Below are 20598 nucleotides of genomic sequence, written 5' to 3'. Positions count from 1 at the left end.
GTACTCTGACTATATGAGTAAATCTCTTTAAAGAAAGTTTTAAAATTATTATAGTATTATTCTAACAAATGCTTTGTTTGTTAATGCCTGCTTATATTGTATTTTTCAGACTCGTCAGGCCTCAAGGTGAAAGGTCAGAGGCAAGCTGTGGTAAAGATGGAATTTGATGAAAATGACAGAAAGGTTTGTTTTAGAAAACATTGTAATGTTGCTGTTCCTCTTGGTATACATATGTAATGTTGCTATTCCCCATGGTATACATATGTAATGTTGCTATTTCCCATGGTATACATATGTAATGTTGCTATTTCCCATGGCATACATATGTAATGTTGCTATTCCCCATGGTATACATATGTAATGTTGCTATTTTCCATGGTATACATATGTAATGTTGCTATTTCCCATGGTATACATATGTAATGTTGCTATTCCCCATGGTATACATATGTAATGTTGCTATTCCCCATGGTATACATATGTAATGTTGCTATTTCTCTTGATATACATATGTAATGTTGCTATTCCTCTTGGTATATATATGTAATGTTGTTATTCCCCATGGTATACATATGTATAAATTTGAACTTAAATATTCAACTTTATGGAACAAAATATAGACATTTAGAATTAGGAACATTGTCTTCTTTGACTCTGCAGTGTTTCCCTGTTGTTGAATGTAAGATGTTTATGTTGTGGGAGTCAAAGTTATTGTAGTATTAGCTACTTCCTGGCACTATGGACATTAATTTACTGATCTTTCTTATTAATGTGATATGGATTGTGTATGAATAACTTGGATGTGCAAGTTATTAAAGTGTTGATATTTTTCCAAGGGGTAGTAATAGTTGTTTTTGATTAGTGGAAGGGGAGTGACTATGAATAGCTTGGATGTACATACTGGTAGAATGTTGATACACTTACAAGGAAAAGGACAGCATAGTGGGTAAGAATAAGTTAGAGTTCTGTTATTAGAATGTTGTTGAGAGAAAAAGGTTTATATTGTGAGAATCAAGGTATCATTAGCTACTTGCTGGCATTATGGTATTATGGACATTGCATAATTTATCATTCTTATTAATAATGGACTCATTGTGATATTATATGGACTCCTTGTGATATTATATGGAATGATTTTGGATTTGCTTCCTAATATAATCTTGAATATAGTTTCTCCTTTGAATGCAATCCCCAATCACATTACATTATGAATATTAGCCAGCTATGTCATGGATCCAGCCCTACTAAAAGATGAAAACATTTTATCTTGTCTATTTTGAAAGAGACAAAGAGCAGTAACTCTTGCCCATTACCTCCACTTGATGCCGCCAGGTGTCATCAGCTTTTAGCTTTGTTGCTCTGCAGAGCACACATAGTGCAACAGCCTCTAACAATCCACTGTTTTTTTTTTACATTCCTAGAGATCTGGTGTTTGTTTAGGAATTATTATGTGGAGGGGTTGTGGATATGAATAAATTGGATGTGCATGTTATTATAATGTTGATACACTTCCAAGGAGAAGAACTAGCTGTTGTTGTTTTGAGTTTAGGTTCATTGTTAGGGCAGAACTACTATCCTACTGGAAGCTTCTGGCAAGCTGTTTCACATGACTATACATGCTGTGCCTGAGACTCCAAACCCAAACCAGCAGAGTTAAGATGTCAGTGATATGTAAAGGCGAGCGCTTTACAGCACTTGGCCACCCTTGGCCCCTGAAGAAATAGTTGATGGTGGGTAGTGGATGGGGAGTGCTTGTGAACAACTTGGATGTACATGTTATTAAAATGTTGATACACATTTTGTTGGAAAGACTGGTTTATGATGGTTAGCAGAAGGGGAGTGGTTATGAATAACTTGGATGTGCTTGTTATTTGAATGTTGATAGGATTTCTGTTGGAAGAACAGTTGACATTGGGTGGTTGAGGGGGAGTGGGTATGACTAACGTGGATGTGCATGCAACTAGAATGTTTAAGACAGTTCATAGCAGTTTGGTTAGGACAGGTGATATTGGGTAGTAGAGGGGTGGCGGTATATTTAACTTTGACGTGCCTGTTATTAGAATGTTGTTATCTAACAAAGTGTTGTTTGAAATAATCAAGATGTTATGTTTAAATGAAGATAAAATATTTAGGATTAAGAGTTGCCACTCCTTAGTTCAGTCAATGAAGTCGTTCGTAATTCCATTTTTTTTTGGAATGTACTTCAAAAGTAGTGATGTTATACATTCAGCAAATTTTTTTGGCAACTAATCTAATAACAGCATTCACACAGTTGGCATGCAAATTGATCTGAGTGTGAATGAAGAGAGGCAGTCAGGCTTTTTTAAGCAGGTCTGAGAATAAAGTATATGTTAGATAAAAATAGGACTCGGTTGAATATTGGTGATCAGTTTGATCGCTGGAATATGTTGAAGGATGAGCTTAGGTTGAAGACAGACACATCTGTTGCAGATTCCTATATTAATTGGTAAGAATCGGTCATAGACATTTAAAAATTAATGTATATTAGTTATGCTTTTTAAGAAAAATACTCATCAGTGTTAGGCTGAGGACAGCATCATATCAGATGCAAAATGAGGATAGCATATCACATAAGAATCAGCTACCGAACTACTGTATAGCATGGTGTGGGCTTCCTATACTTAAAATGGTGACATCATGAAATCTTGTAATCAACTGAGATCAGTTGACTTGTGGATGTCACTGATCAACATCAGATTAAGTTACACACATGAAAAATGGCAGGGGTTCTCAGTTTGGGAGAGAAATTATATGGCTTTTAATGCCATGATCTCCCACATCCGAAGCTGACACTGTAACCATCTAGGCCACCGGAGCGGTCAATTTGATAATAAACATGAACCACATATATTAATAAGGTCATCGCATTGGCTAACAGTGTAACCACTCTGAAGACCAGATGTATGATTTGATCAGACTTGAAATATACGCTTATACATAAAAAATTTCAGACATGTGTAATAATGGCCAAACTGTATCCGTCCTAATAAGGTAGTCTTGTAATTAACTGGCTGAGATTGTTACTGTTCTGGGAACCATAGTATAGTCTAATCTGATTTTAATGAAACTTACAATATATCAAAATCTGAGAAGAGTTTACTAATGAGATACACACATAATAATGTTGTAATATTGTGTCTCATTCACTAACCTCTGGAATGCTCTTTCTTAAATGACATAATTTTGACTAGACTTTAAATTTGACTTGTGTGATCAAGATTTAAATAGGTTTTGGAAACCAGTGAAATTCAGTTGCATGATAATAGAGTTACTTTGCAGTGAAATGGCTAGCTTTATAACTGTGCTGGAAAACATATGTTTGGTGTGAATTTGTTTTCAGGTTTCTTTAAATACATGCTTATATCTTACTCATATTTGATAATAAGCCGGAAGCAGGCATATTAATGAAGATATTCTGAATAATTTCCTGATTATGCTTACACCAAGGAAACCATATTTATGATCACTTTTGATCTGCTTTGATATATAGGTTTGTATCAACAAGAGCTTGGATGAGTTCACTAATGAATAAGACATCCTTAGTAATGAGGTATTCTTACATCTGATTGGCTGAGCTTATTGCCATTAAGTCAGTTATTATCAGTTTTGAAATATGTGCTTATATCATCAAGAGCTTAATTTAAATAAATAGTGAAAATAATAAGTATTAATGAGTTTATATTTCATCTGATTGCCTCACCTTGTTACCACACTGACAGTCATAATGCAGGATGAACTTTGATAAAATTTATCGATTCTGGATCATGAATAAAATTAATAATGGGTAAGATCTGCACATGTTAATAAAGATAATTTTGCATTTGATTGGCTTGTTACCAGTTAAGACACTATTTAGCTTATTTTAAACCAACTTTAACCCAATCCAGAACCAGATCAGGTGAGATTTATACCATGCAAGACTTTGTATTTTTTTTATATGATTTTGACCAAACTTAGAAAATAGGTTTATGTGACCAAGATCTTGATTGAGTATGATTGTGAGTAATTCTGTATCATGAAGATCTTGTAACTGTTTTATGTTGATCCAAGATATGAACATATTAAAGCAGTAATCATGTAAACTCTTATTATCAAGGTCATGGAGTTTGGTAAAGAAGCCTATATTAGTATTGTTCATGATAGATCCTATAACAAGTGAAGTATGTGCATATTAGTGAGATACATGGCAACTGAATGGCTGGGCTAGTTACCATTCTCTGTCTATGGAAATTCCCGATCCTGCTTACTCAAAGGTGGTAAATGAGTTTTTTGTAGCGAAGGTGTAGATATATTAGTACATTGTGTAAAATCAAACTGATGCAAAGTTTGAGAGAGAGTTTATATTTTGTGTCCTGACAATAGCAGATAAGTCTACATATTGACATCATCAGCTGTCATGTCAAGTAAGTCAGGTTAGCAATTTAAGACCTTCTTGGGTTTTTGTTACAGTTGTTGTATCATTCATTATCAAGATCTTGGAAGTGTTATATTTTGATCCAAGTTATAAACACATTAAAGTGGTAATCATGTAAACACTTTGGCTGAGCTGGTTACCATTTTGGAAACCAAATTCTAGTTTGATTTTACTCCACCTTGGTAAAGAAGCCTATACTATTATTGTGTCCTGACAATAGCTGATAAGTCTGCATATTGACATGATCAGCTGTCGTGTTATATAAGCCAAGTGAGCAATATAAGACCCTCTTGGGTCTCTTGTTACAGTTGTTGTATCATTCATATTGCAGCTAAAAATGTAATGTCTTACTCATTCTCACTAGTATAGCTAGTCTCATAATTTGTCATGGATCACTATGAAATGGGTTACATGGTCATTAGCTGAGTGTGCATTTTTCAACACATCACCTTGCTCTAGTGATTGTTATTAGAGTGACCTAGTTATTGCTCTTTTCTGTCTGTAGCATGCGAGGGAGTATTTTGAAAGATTACCCTTACTTTACAGTTTTTATCAGTAAATGTGAAAATTGTTATGTATCATGGTCATGATTTAAAATTGCAGAAAGTGTTTAATCTTTTTGGTCCATGACTTTGGAGGACTTAATGCATTTTCTGACTTACAGCTGGATGTAGTGTCTGACAGAATAGTCTGAATTCCTGATAAATGCTGGTTATACATGATAGTAGACAGATGCAAATCATTGTGAATATTATGGTCATCATCATCAGATATACATGTTGACAAGGCAGTGTATTAACACTATATTTCAGATGAGTAATAATGTTTTGATTATAGACATATCATCATCTTATTGTATGTGGTAGAATGCTGGAGATGTATATTTATATGATCAAATTGCTCACCACTCCATTTGGTCTTTATATTTTTAGAACCAGATGAATGTGTTGGGTAATTATGGAGGCCACACTGTGATGCCCGGTGCTCCTGTTGCTAACAATCCTGATGTAAGAAATCCCATGCACTATGTTGTGCAAATGGTATGTTTGTTCTTGCTTTTATTTTTGTACCTTGGCCATATTCTATGAGTGTGACCTAGGTGAATATCTTTGTCCACACATATATAAGCACAGACATTTGTATTGTATATCACAAACTTGTGTTTTCTACAAGTCATTCAGGCTGGGAAATTGCTGTAACACACTTTCCTTGTGCCATGCTAATTTATGCCTGCCTGATCATTTTTAATTTTTGTGCCAGTCCTTTCCGTGCTAACAGACTGACTTTTTCGTTTGCAAAATGTCATTGCACAAAAGAAGTTATTTATGTATTTTACATGACCATAGTCTGCAGTATTCCTTTCCAAGTAACACTGCAACTTGTGTCTTTTACTAAGGAGATGCAGAAGGAAAAGGAAGAAAATTAGTACTGAGAATGACCCCATCAAGGATTTGACTCTTGCAATGTACAGTGTGACCCTGCTATAGCGTGCTCCGTTATAACACAAATTCGGATATAACACGGTCATGGTGTGGCTCCCGAAATGTCGTATGCATGTATTTTTCTTGTACACAAAAAAATTCTTTCTTAAAACTATGAAAAAAACGTAAAAACATTATTATCATTTTGGAGAAGAGATCGTGTATAAATAATTCAAGATGATCCTGGCGTGGCTCCTTAAATTTTGTATGTATTTTTCTTGTACATGAAAAAGTAGTTTTTTCTTCTTAAAAGTACGAGAAATAACGCATAAAAAGTTTATTCTGGGATCACATAGGTCTTCGCTAATGTCACAAACTTGGATAAACTTTCCTTATTGGCGGCAAAAAATACCATGTGGTGATTTTTTCTTATTGGTGATGTTGTTGACTGTTTAAACTTTTATATACAACCATTGGTTTGGAGTGCAGAAATTCAGAGGCCCCATGAAAGGAAGCCACAAACTGGATATAAAATGCACTGAAATTTATATATTGTTACATAAACAAATTCTTTGTCCATATTGTCAAACCATCTAAACAGTGCACTGTTATATTATAATCCGCTTATCATGACATCTAGCATGAGTACTGTATGTTGTGAAATATCCGCTTTTTTGTTGTTGACATTTCTGGTAACGGAGATCAACCGGACGAGGTATTATCTCTTCATCTATCTTTCATCGGATTTTCAGCCACTCGCTAGTAATTAATACATTTCCAAAGACTGACATTTATTTGTGGATGGTAAGTAAAATTCCTCTTCTTTACACTCAGAATTAAATCCTTCAGAACACTCACATTTTCTGTAAAAATCCCTGTCATCAAACCAGAACACCTGCATCCCTATCGTCTGTTGACCCTTTGCTAATTTTCAGATGCATCTGTGGAAGGCAGCATCACAGTGTTACCACAAATGTAAAAAAAAAAAATACATCTTACTTATTGATTTGTTCAATAGGCATGGAGGGACAGTAACTAGAATAGTCCAAATGATGGCCAATTCCTTTTTAAAAATGTACCCAGATGAAATAGTTTGCTGAAATTTCAAAGGAAACAGTTAACCTTTGAAGCACCGATTGCTATGAAAAAGCACTCAGCAAATGGAAAAAAAATCAGTCTCAATCATGCAGTACACTTATTTGATGTTGCCGCCGCAATAAGAAATGGGTATTTGTTTGGTTCTCCAAGGCTGTCCTTTAGCGGTGACTTCAATAACGCATGCACCCTTAATCAAAGAAAGCCAACTACAATCTTTCAATAAAAACAAAGAACTATTCATCAAAGGAAGTCAGTACCAAACTTAAAAAAGTGATGGAATCTGATGGATTTTTGCATTTTCCAATGTGACTGGAGCACGTTAGCTGTGCCGTGAAAATTTTATTTTTGTAGGGAAAAAGTTGATGCTTACGAACGCTACCAACGGCAGCTTAAAATGCAAACTAACTTTTACCGACTTGAGACGTACTGAAAAGTAAATGCTCTTCGTCATTCGTTACATGATTGTGCTTTATTTTTCCACTGAATTCAGAGCAATATGACCTGTGACAAAATTATTGAACATTTTAAAGCTTTGTGTGTGTGCATATTTTCGATGGAATCACTTGTATCGTGGATTCAATGTATATGATCAGGTGCTAGGGTGAGTACACAGTGTGGATACTATTCATGCTATACATTAGACATCTATATATAAACAGTATTCACGTATATGTACCAATTCGTGGTTCTCTAAATAAAGTAAACTATTATATATGTCTTCTCTGTTTTCACTACAGGTGTATTTCTCATTTAATATGCATCAATTTAAGATGTTAACTGTGCTGATGAAGCATGTATTTTACCACCCGCATTTATTACATACACCCCCTCCCTGCAATTTTGTTTGGGTACATGCATAATTTTCTTCAGCTAATTGACCTGGTTGCTTATAACATGGTTCATTGTGTAATGCCGTCAGGTTCTATGGCTCCCATCTACCATGTAAGGTGTTATAACGGAGTCACACTCTATCTCTGGCTTGAGTTACTTTTGTTGTTTTATAGCACAACGTTTTATTTAGTTTTCCCAAGTAGTTGGAATAAAGGACCAAACTGTACAAGTCAACTATCGTCTAGTAGACATCTGAATTATACAGTGATGTTGATAATAATAATAATAATAATAATAATAACAACAACAACAGTAGCAACTTATTTGGAACCATGGGAAAAAATAAGTTTTGTAACGTTTTTTGACGGTTAGGTACTTTATTTCTTGTTCACTTTTTGACACAATAAACCCATAGTGAGATTTATTTGTTACAGGCGCTTTATGCAATAAAATGGATTAAAATAATGACAGAGTCAGACTTTTGTATGCATACTATACACATATTTTCAATGTACAAGATTCAAACAAACAGCAATAAATTGAATATTAAGCAATCACTTAGATTCACGGAAATATGTCACGGTGGTGGTGGAGATGCTAACTTGACATCAGGTCTGACATTTGGTTATTTTTCTTGAATGGTTGATTTTTATCCCTGCTTGCAGTCACTGATGTGCAGGTGAAAATATCGCGAACGTTCTGCATCTGCATGACTTGACTTCTACTGAGTTAATTATTGCTTACTGAGTATGGAAAGTGGGGGTGGGTACTATTAAGAAGACTATTTATATAATATACAATCTTGGGCAGAACAAGACTTTCTCACTTAGAATTCTTGTAGATAATGTTGACTCAAGTTAATAGGACTGCAGTAGATCAAGGGAGACTACTTGTCCTGTGATCGTTTTAGGCAAAGAAAAGAGCTGTGTCCCTTAGACGGCATCCTAGCCGATGAGTACATGAAGTAGGATGTGGTATTGGGAGGAAGATTATGTTCACGCAACAAATGCAAATAATTTCATCAGATTGAGAGTTTCAGTCCAATAAAGTGTGATATTTGAAGATAACTAGATACATTCAATGATCACACACATATTTATCGAATTGAATAGGTGTGATTTGAGGAGATAATTAATTTCATACAATGATCACACAATCTGCATCAGTAAAAGCATAATATGCGAAGAGAAAATTTGCTCATTCAAGGACCACACACAATTCATAATAGCAAAAGTGTGGTATGTAAAGAGAAATTGGACTCATTCAATGACTACACATGATTAATAAGAAAGGGGCGATATGTGATGAGAAGTCACCAATGATTACCCAATTGAAGTTTTATCACAGCAACATACACCGACATCAAGGCAAACTCTTTTACAGTTATACAGCTGGGATTTGCAAACATTTTTTCTCAAAGAACAGAAACTGTCATATTTATGAACATCTCAAATGCATGAAAATGGATACTGGATGAAACATTAGAAATAAGAAATGGTTATTTTAAAATAATGAGAAATTGAAGTTCTACTTTAAATACTGAAATTACAGCATGAGCTATCTGTATCTTAAAATTATTTAGGTAACGAAATTGTTAATGTGATAAAAATTATTGCAAAAATAAATATTAAATAAATTAAAGAAGTAACTAAAATCTCAAATTAGAGTAGACACCCTTGTCTGTCTATATTGACTCTTAAACCTGGCTGCTATGTGCTGGTGTACACAAGAAATTGAATTTAGGCTTCGGATGCTCTGTTGCCTCCTTGCTCATGCACTGGCTTTCTGGCTACCTATTCGAACTTTCACGGGCCTTAAATAAATTTTCTGGACACCTGTTGAAAGTTGGAAGACTGTAGGAAAAGTGTTAGACGTTGGAGAACTTGAAAAGTTGTTGGAAAATCATAACTTGTCTTGAGACTATAAATCTATGCAAAAATTATTATTTCCAATAAAGAGAGCAGGGCCTCCACTAGGCTTCACATTTGTTGCAAAATGCAAAGAAGTTTGAAAGTGGCAATATTTTTTACTGATTAGCAAAATTTGCTGGCAACAAATTTTTATAAATTTAAAATTTTTCATTGATATGCTTGACTCAGGCCACTTAATATCTGTTTTCAATGTCTGCGGCAGTCAGTGGATGAATAAAACATTATTTGAACATGATTGCAGCTAATTGTAAGCTGTCAGTTGGTTTTGAGAAGCATTTAAATGTGATTAGTAGGAAATAAGGAATGACCGGGGGATATAATCCATTGTTGAACATGTCAGGTTAAAGGTTCAGTGTCATTTGCACTTGTTAATTTATGTTTATTGCAAACTGTGAGTGTGAGACACTTGTGACTGCATAGTGTTTTAGGGATTATTTACTTAGATAACACGTTTTTATGGCCTGAACCTAACTGAGTAACACAGGATGCCACTTCAAGGATGCCATTTGTTGACTGTAAAGGGTCCGAGTCTCTTATATAATTGAAAAATTATAAATTTACTTGATACAACAAGTCTGTATCAGTCACAAAGTATATGGCTAATCTAGCTCTAAAAAACAATGGTTTATATCCAGATGCATCTGAGGCAACTGCCAGGTTACTTGTTGCCCCTATTTCTACTGCAGACTATGAGAGGGGATTCAGTCACCAGAATCTGATCAAAGCAAACTTACAAAATTCTATGGGTATACCTACTCTGAAAAATTTAATGAGAATTTCCATTGATGAGCCCAGTGTTGATTTCAGGAAGGAATTTAAGAAATGGTCTGGGGAAAAAATGAGTTGGATATTGATGAAGTGTTGGCAACTTTGTTCATAAAGACTAAGCAGTGTTTTGTATTATCAGTTATAAAGAAACATTCTTATTCATTCTTGCTTTTCATGTGCTTGAACTTCACGTGAATATAATGGTATTGTTATATTTATTGATAATTATTCTTGTGCTTTGAAGTATAATAAAAGCATGTAAAAACTGTTTTATTGTCACATTTATATAGATTAAAAATAGGGCCAATATAATATTATACTTATCTTTAAGTCCCTGTACCATGGCATAAAATGGCTGAAAAGTGACTCCAAATTTTTACATTTAGTGAATTTCATGGCGTGAAGAAAAATATTTTCGAGGGAGGCCTTGTAAAAGACATATTTCTTGAAATTATCATCAAAGGAAAATACTTTATTGAGAATTGATCCAAAATCCATTGATGAACTGCAATTTGGTAACTCATAGTGTCCTTTATACGCGTATACTGTACTAGACCTATCTTGCACATGCTCATTGAGCTATAAACAGCAATGGCAATGACCTATAAAGGCTACACTCAGTGATGGATCAAACGAAGCCCAGTATTTTCTATAAGGATCAATGAAATCTATTAAATATCATCTCTGGTAATCAAATATGATCTCCGCAATTGCCTCCAATATACAGAACCTCTCATTATCATATCAAATTTGCAAATGCCTCCTTCGAAATTTTCAGTATGTCAGACGTGCATGTATAAAATGAATGTACCATAATTAGCCGATAGTTCCAGCGACCATTATATTTTTAACTGTAACTAATTTTTTTTACTATTTGAAAAGTATAGATGCTGAAAAACAAAAATCAGTTGTGTATTGTAGTATTTGTGGTGATCATACATGTCATTGATTATAGTTTTTCACAAACTTTCATCAATTACCGTAATGACTAGAAAACTCTGTCACTTTGTTGCCTCATCATAGACATTAAATGCATCTTGATTATACAGTATAGTTTGGAAGAGTAATGCTTTTAACTATACATTGACTTGTATCATCTTATGGTTAGTATTATGATGCTGGTGAGGGAGGATATACTTGTCTGAATGAATTGCACACCATTCAGCTATTCCTTTCATTTCTACAACCTGATGGTTTTGTAAGGTAATTATGGAGATTACATGGTCATGCCTACCTTTCCTGTAAATAACAGACCTGGTCTAATAAATCCCATCCAGTATGATGTCGAAGCACAAATGTTAAGTTCATCCTAACTTTTATTTTTGTATCTTATATATGTTCTGTGTGTGGGTCCAAAGGTGTTATCCTGGTCCATCCATACTTGTGTATACACAGGGTTTTACATGGTGTTTAAAGGTCTTTTAAATCTTGTAAAAATTAACCTTGATTTGTAAAAGTGTGTAAGTTATGGGAATGTCATTTATAAATAATAAAAAATATAAAAAAATAATAAATACCTTATTGGCGACATACCAGCCACAAGTGGAGATGACTAATGAGCACAGTGTGACTGGAAGTCTTGTCTCCCTTTCATCTGAGCTTTCTGTTTAAAAGTTTTCATTGTGTACAACAAGATGCCGGGTGCTTCAATGATCAATGGATGTAAAATTCTGAATATAGTAAATGGCTCAGGAAGGATCCAGGCTATAAACAAAAGGCATTTGGCACACTGTACAAGAGGAATCTTGATGTTTCAAGCATGTGAGAAGCAGCTGTAGCACCTCATGCAAAAGGTAAGTGAATTCATGATCTCTTGACTGCTGATATTACTTCTCTTTTTAGTCTCTATCAGATATGCCCTGATCAAGGAACGCAACCGTATAGGTTCAAATCTAACAAAGCTTGTTAGAATAAAATTGTAACCGGTGAGACAAATTTCTTTACAATGTACACATATAAAGATTTCTTTTTAACATAATGCTCGCCAGTCCTGCGTCTGAGGAGAATGAACAACTTCTCCTGTTCATACTGTTGTCTGAGCCCAGAAAGGGCAAATGTATTTAAATTTATTTGTATCTGTATTATTATTATTATTATTATTACAAACTTAAATATAAAACTGGCTGTTACACCCATATGTTTTCTGTCTAATTTTATTTATGAATGTTTCACCTATAAAATTTTGCTAAAATACTAGGGTCATGTGTTTTAATATATGGCAGGTAACCATGAGTAAATCTCCATATTATGGACTTAGAATAGTGTGCCAGCTTAACCTACAGCATCGGTATCATTGTCGAAGTTGACATCAAGTGATCTCAGCAGACATGTAACAAAACATGATGTTCGGAAAGCAGAGGTGATCTGGGCAATTAAGTGCATTAACAGTCACTACAGCATGAATTCACGTTCAGACTTTGGTCAGATATTTAAACCTATATTTACAGGCAGTGAGATTGCTTCTTCCTTCACTGGTGCTGATAAGAAAACAACTTATTTGTGCACCTTTGGACTATATCCCTATTTGCTAATGAGCTCAGGAAGAATATCCATTTCAAGCCATAATCATTACTCTTTCATGAAAATCTTAATGCTGACCTTCAGGAAAAACAAATGGCTGTATATACCCGAATATGGGATTCAGATTGATTCAAGATATTTTATTACAACTCCCTCTTCCTTGGCCATGCAAAAGCAGAGGACATTGCACAGCTTAGTCCAGTTGTCACAACTCTAGGCCACAGACACCTTATTCAGATGTAAATGGATGGACCCAATGTTAAGTTGAAGGTGCAACGATTATTGCAAGATGAAGTTGGAAAATCAGTTGGAGGGATGAAATTGTTGCAGACTGTTACATGTGGCCTGCATGTGTAACACGATGCTTTTAGAAGTGGTTTTTCAGCTGCCTCATGGGACGTATAAACTTTTTATGTATGCAGTCTATCACCTATTTCACAACTCTCCTGCCATAAGGGAAGAGTTTATGGATGTTTGTGAGGCACCACCATTCCCACTTAAGTTTTGCTCTCACAGGTAATTACTTCAAAAATTATGTTATTCTCAGAATTAAACTGGCTGAAATTTGAAAACCGTGACAGACTGGCATATTAGCATAAGGCAGTATTTTAATGTTCAGTGTTAAATATGATATATGTCCTCAGTATTTGTAATTTTAAATCAGAATAAAGAATGCAAAGGTTACAAACTGACATTGATAAGATTTAAACATTGCAGAACACCTTTTCCTAAGACACAAATTGAATAATGTCTTACCCTGGTGCCATTCTGTGGTCTCCCTAATGTGTTACAACTGAAACAAACCTGTATTTTTGTTAAAAAGCAAAGTACATGACCATAATAGTCAAAGCCAGCACCATGGTGAATGTACAATTTTGTCTATTAGAAACTAATTTATATTGCAGATGGCTGGAGAATGTCGAGGTAGCAGAAATGGTCATCCATCTTCTTCCATACTTGGAGGCCTTTTGTTTTCTCAGCAGGAAAAGTCTATACCATGCTGCAGATCTTTCAGATATTTGACGAAGATGATTGGGGATCCATTAATAAAAGGCAAACTGCAGTTTTTTGTCATGATTGTACAGGAGATCAAACCATTCCTTACACTTTACCAAACTGACCAACCAATGATTCCATTTTTGGCGAAAGACATTACCAAAATGTTTAAAAATTTCCTGTCAAGAATCATGGAAGAATCTATCTTGAAACCAGCAACATCAGTGGTAGGAATATGAAGCTCTGACTATGCAGACCAAAGCAAACAAGTCGATTGAGGAAAAGTGGATATTGAATTTGCTGCATCTCCTACATTTCTGTGCACCAAAGAAGGGATATCTGACAGAGACAGATACATATTTAGGACACAGTGTAGAGACTTTCTTATGGACATGCTAAAGATTCTTGAGAAGTTGCCTACTTCCTTCCTCTTGACAAGGAGTCTTCAGTGGACGGATCCAAGGCACATGGCCAAAAATCCTGGCAATGAGAAGGAAAACTGCAGTTGGAAAAGTGCCTTGACAAGACAATTTAAGAAAAATCTGTCCATCCTCTCAGATTCAGATAGGATTAACAAAGAAACTGGGGACAGGCTTACAAAACAGTTTGAAGAATTCTGTGAGTCTTTTCCAAATGATAGAGAGTTTAAGGATTTTGATCCAGTTACAAACCAGATTGACCAGATCTACTACAAGAGAACGCATGATGAGAAAAAGTATGCTGAACTGTGGGATTTGATGAAGCAGCTTCTACTTATATCCCCTGGCCACACAACAGTAGAGCAAAGATTCAGTTTGAACAAGCAGACAACTACTGAAAATTTGCAGAAGGAAGGCTTGGTGGCCAGAGGCAACATTATCCAGGCAGTTAGAAATGCAGGCAAGCCTGCCTGTCCTCCTGTGACCATGGCACTACTTGCTTATGCATCTACTACCAGAAATAAATACAAGCAGCACCCGGAAGAAATTAAAAAAAAAACAAAAAAACAAAGAAGCAGAAAAACAAGAGAAATGTAGAAGACAAAGACTTAGAGGAGCTAAACGCAAACCATTGCAGACTTGAATCTGACATTGCAACCATGAAGAGGTCTGCAGATGAAAAGGCTCTTGGTGAAGAAAAATATGGTCGCCTTCGATTGTTGGCAGATTCAAATGCGCTGTTGAGAGGTATCAAGGACAAGATGATTGCCTTGAAGGAGCTGGACCAGCTCACAGAAGAGAAAGAAAAATGATCAAGACTCAGTGACATCACCTATTCAACATTTTTAGACCTGCCTGTTTTGCTCAAGAACTTTCGATTTTTATTCTGTTTAAGTTATGATGTATGTTGTTGACTTAAAAGTGATTCTGTGATTGATCATAATGTTCCTGATTTTTTTTCCCAGAACTTGACTAGTGAATCATGATGTTTCCTGCAGCCAACTTATCATGATAATAAATACAAATATCAAAATTATATTATTGTTGCATGCGTGCATTTTGGAGTTGTCCATTGCATGTCAGTTTGAAAAGTCACTGAATTACTCTCCAATTTTCCCTTAATTGAATATTGAATGTTTATGAAAGGTTTATAAAATTGTGTTGAAGATTTTTAAAAGTTTCTAAAATGTTTATAAATTTCATAGTAAAAGTCTTGTATAAAACTTGATACATCCATCATGGTACATCACAAAAATAGTATGTTTCGGACAAGTTAATTATTTCTTCTGGCATATTTGACTTTATACCTTTCATCCTTGTACAAAATGTTATTTGTAATTTGTTCCATACATTGCTTGTATTCTTGATTTAGTTGCAATGTTATGATCCGAATTAGCAATATTCCTGAGAAATACAATACTAAAACCAATGAGAGATCGTTTGCTTATTGGAACTGACTGCTTTTGTAAATTATCTTTGCAGCTGGTGGCTTTGTAATATCAATTTTCTTCAGTCAAAATGATATTGATATGCTTATTATTGCCAGTCAGAGCAATGAATAATAATATCATTTGGAATAGTTATTTTCCATTTCATTTGTGTCTGAACACAGTGCTAGACATATCTTGTTGCAACTTATCTTTTCAGTACCGTGTAACTTAATATGGTCATGGTCTACAGACATCCACTGTGGAGAGAATGTTGGCACACCTGTGTCACTTTTATGTACTTTGGAGGAAATTTCTTTAGATATTGTTCATTTTTGGAATATGTGTAAGATCTAAGCACTATTTCTCCCATGTTCTGAAAACTTTGATCTGAATTAGTCTAAAATACAGTCTTTTGTAGTTATTGAAATAGGGAAAATGAATTTTGCCAGACTAGACAATACCAGTTTTTTAAAGTGCAATGAATGAATGACAAAATATAATAATGCTAAAGAAGTAATATATTGTTTAGTTTTCAATTGACCTCTGAAGTCCAGGAAGTGAAAATGATACAACAGAGTTAGACGTCTTTTAATATGTGAATATCTGAAGTAAGGCAAAGCTGTATGATCTATAACCCAAATTACTCTCATCAAACATTCAATGTAATAGAGGGAATTACAAAAAATCTTTAAGCATTTCCTAAGATATTCAGGGCAGTATGCCCAGTTATCCTGGTGAAAACGTATCTGGTCTTGGAAATCCTATGCAGTATCACTCAGACCCAGCCAGATCTTTGAAGTGGTACCTTAATGAACGGAGCCGGTTGGTCAAGGAAGATCGCGCCTTCTTCTACCGTTTAAGTCTGGACAAGACAATATATCAGCTCAGACTATCTCAGGAAATAACCTCGGCTCAAGTAAACTTAATACGCATCTCAGATCATGAGGTTAGGGCACTTTCCACCAGCCTAGCATCTGACTGGAACTGTTCTCTAACTGACATCATTCAGGTTGTGGGATGGAGATTGAAGTCCACATTCTCTAGCTTTTGTCTTCGAGGTCTGTCTTCCCAAAGGGCCTAATTTTATCTGGTAGGACCTATATCCACAGCTCAAAAGGTCAAATGCCCGGGTCAATCGACATCTTCTTAAGATATGGCTTCACGACTTCTGCTGGATTTGTGAGGGGGGGATTTTGTTTTTTCCTTCTGATGCTGCGCCTCGTCAGATGGAGTCCCCTCCAGCTGGGTTACCTAGAAGATGTCTCTTATATCTTAGGGGACCAGAGATTTATCTTGTGTGTAAGATGTACCTTCCTCCATTTCTTACCTGTTCCCCTAAGGTATTAAGATTTTGTAATGTATTCGAAGAATAAACCCATTTTTCCTAGTAAAATATGTTTCTTGGAAAATATTCACCCAATCACAATACACATAAACCCTCCTAGTAGTTACAGAGCGGGCCTACCACTCTTGTAATAACTTGGATATCCATACACGTTGCCACCAAGTCTTGTATGTAAGGGGAGATTACTCTGCCCATCCAGGACAGAACTCCCTTTAGCTAAAAGCAGTATCTGGGCAGGCTGGATATGTGAGGTAGTGGTAGTTTTCCTAAGGAATTATGATATTTTCAAAGAAACATATTTTACTAGGAAATATTGGTTTCTTATTTGAAATAAATCTATCTTGTCACACAAAAAAATCCCGATTGGAAAGAACATTCTAGCCCCATACATTTTAAATGACCTTCATTCCCTTGCAGTACATGTGTACCCAGTTAAAACTGAAGAAGTAGATGTATTTAGATATTTATCCTCGTGACTGTGCCATAACGTGATTGTAATGGAGAATTTGCTCATTTTTGTTGTTGTGTTTTGTCTGTTGTTTTTTTTTTTTTTATAGAAAAATGTGGCTGTTATCCAGAATTTAATTGTCTAGGCCTTAGAGGATTTTTTCTTCATGAACAGTAAGATAAATTTAGGTTATTCAAGAAAATATCAATACAGTGTGCCTCACGTCAAGTTGATGCGTAAGTTGGTTCAGATTTCTCTAAAGAAAGTAAAAGTGTAAATGTGTTGCAAAATAAGATGATCAACCATTTCTATATGACAAGACATTTTTATTTTTTTATAGACATTAATATCATTTGATTCTTGAACAACCTAAATTTATCTTACTGTTTATGAGAGAAAAAAATCCTCTAAGGCCTAGACAATGGTATAAAATGTTACACTATGCCATTCCTTGCTTTAATTGGAATAATCCCATCTTGTGACAGTGGTATCTGATAATAAATCATGTATGACTTTTTGGTCTTTCTATGGATAGTCATCTTCCTTCGACTATTCAGATTTCAATCAGCAAAACTTCAGTTGATATTGGCTGAACCATAATTTGACCTACATGCATACGTGAGACACGCCAAGTCATTCATATAATAGGATAGAAACATGCCATTCCCAAGATGAAATTGACATCTTTGGGTGCTAACATTTTATAACCATGTTTACAATGGTCACTGCCTTGGTTTCTGCTGAATATCTGCTGAAGCCTAGTATTTATTAGAGATCCTTTAAATTTCAAAGTGGGCAGGATAAATGCATGTTCAGATTTGTGGTATAAAAAAGAACACTATGCCGTTCCTTGCTTTAATTGGAATAAACTCATCTTGTGACAAATGAAATAATAAAAAAATAATGACAGTAGGAAATAATAATTAAGCTCCATCACATGAATTTGGCCGGTCTCATACAGTACATTTGCATTCAGATCTGAACTAGTTTATTGTTGTAAACATGTATATTCAATCTTGTAATACGGCCATTACTGCTTAAGGAATAAACATGTAGTTCCCATTGAAGTGTAAATTCAATGTTTTTTTTTTGTGTTGTTTGTGTTTTTTAAACAGAGGCTACTGCTGTGTGGAATTTAATTGTCTATATTTCAACAGTAAGATAAATTTTACACTGTTCAAGAGAGTCTGTGTGTGTGTGTGATTTGGATTTTTAACATAGCATTAACAATTTTTCAATCATATTGCTACGATGTCTGTAGTGTGACAGTTTCAAGTGATGTCTAGCACGGGGTCATCGTGCCACAGACATGTAACATGATGTCCCACCCAGTGACATTATCCTGACACCAGGCCGACTGGTCCTAACACTAACTTCTTAACGCTGAGCGCCAAGCAAGGCAGCTGTTAGTACCATTTTTGTAAGTGCTTGGTATGTCTCGGCTGGGGTTCAAACCCATGACCTTCCGCATCCGAGGCACACACTCTAACCACTAGACCACTGGAGTGGTTGTTCAAGAGAAGCTCAACCACATGGGTCCCTCGTATGGTCAGCGCATCACAAAAAATACAAGTTTTTTTAAATTTATTTATATTGTCCATATATATGACTGAAATAAAAATCACTGATTGGTGAATGGTATTTAGTTGTTAATCACTCATGGCACATCGGTCTTTTCATTAGTAGTCTTCTTTAATTGGTTGTTAATGTCAATTATGTTGATCAGCTTCTCTATGGTGGATATGCCATCGTTGTGTTAGGGGATTATGTCCCCTACCATGTAGCGTGGGGTTCTGAAAATTGCACGTAACTGTGCTGTATGTAAATTGAAAAAATTGGAAAATAACTAATCATCGATAACAAGTTTATTGATGCATATTGCATATGCATGCATTGAGGATCTGAGATGAGTAAATTGGGGCAAAGAACCATCGTAACAGCTGATGATGGCACTGATCATGGTTCCATTTGGTAGGTTTACATGCTCCCAGGTGCTTTTGCTGCTGTATCTGTGACTATAAAATCAAGCTCTACTTGGTCCATAATTAACTGTGTACAGTGGCACTTGTTATCAGATGAAGCACTATGGGTGAATTTGCCAATAATTTTTCAAAATATATCATTTTCATCACCACTCATTAAGTTTGGTAGCCAGACTTGTTGTTGTGGCCTTGTGAAATTATTACCTCATTCACTGTCAACTGTGTCAATATCCCCGCATCAGGCATATGTTTGGTAAACTCAGATGTTTCAATCATGGCATATCCAGTTTATCAGACAATTTATTGCAACTCTGGTCATTTCATGTGTTGGATGACCAAATGTTGAGAAATTTGGCTCACATTCACCTTCTCCAAGAAAACTAGTGGCTGACGAGTCACCATATCACCATAAATTACATCAAAGTGATTGTATTTTGTGTTTGAAAGGCCACCGTATTCTAATTCAATACACGAGCATTAACCATCCTCAGTAATGTCCCTTGGTCTTGGACACCATGAGCTTTTTTGCAGGGTGACTTGAGCAGCCATATACAGGATTGTAAAACAATTATTTATGAGGTCATCAATGTCGATTTTTAAATTGATGATGCTGTATTTTAGCACTACTTTTTTCATCTTATCATGGAGAGATTCATTGCAATAAAGTTTGCCCAGCGATAGCACAGATTGATCAAATCGGAATGAGCTGATGAATCCACCATCCGATCCAAGATCACTCTGAAAGTCAGATTGAGATTGGATTGTTTTACTAATATTATAAATTTTCATTAAAAATATTACCGAGCTAAAATCTGGTAGTTTTCTTCAGCTGAAATTTTGTTACACTTGCCATCCATGCATGCACCTTGTGGCAATCTATTACTACAGGGGTGACTTTACTATGATAGTTACCAAAATTGTATAAGACCTTGTTAGTTAATATTTGTACTACTATTGGAAACTTTAATCACGTT

The 20598-nt window shown here is 35.2% G+C and overlaps 1 protein-coding gene across 1 annotated transcript in view; it reads left to right on the top strand.

Annotated features, from left to right (window-relative positions):
• LOC149786949 (uncharacterized) overlaps positions 1-20598 on the top strand; it is a 129844-nt gene that overhangs the window by 64392 nt on the left and 44854 nt on the right. Inside the window, exons 14-18 of the mRNA XM_089976001.1 lie at positions 110-183; positions 5368-5475; positions 10291-10462; positions 14331-14879; positions 15902-15912. Of these exons, the coding sequence (XP_089832127.1) occupies positions 110-183; positions 5368-5475; positions 10291-10462; positions 14331-14879; positions 15902-15912 (914 nt within the window). The remainder of the gene's footprint in view (positions 1-109; positions 184-5367; positions 5476-10290; positions 10463-14330; positions 14880-15901; positions 15913-20598) is intronic.

The sequence above is a fragment of the Sinohyriopsis cumingii genome, chromosome 12 (assembly GCF_028554795.1).
Source record: "Sinohyriopsis cumingii isolate HCF-2022 chromosome 12, ASM2855479v2, whole genome shotgun sequence".
Taxonomy (NCBI): domain Eukaryota; kingdom Metazoa; phylum Mollusca; class Bivalvia; order Unionida; family Unionidae; genus Sinohyriopsis; species Sinohyriopsis cumingii.
Note: the sequence above shows the minus strand (reverse complement) of the source record. Positions and strands in the feature narration are given on the sequence as shown.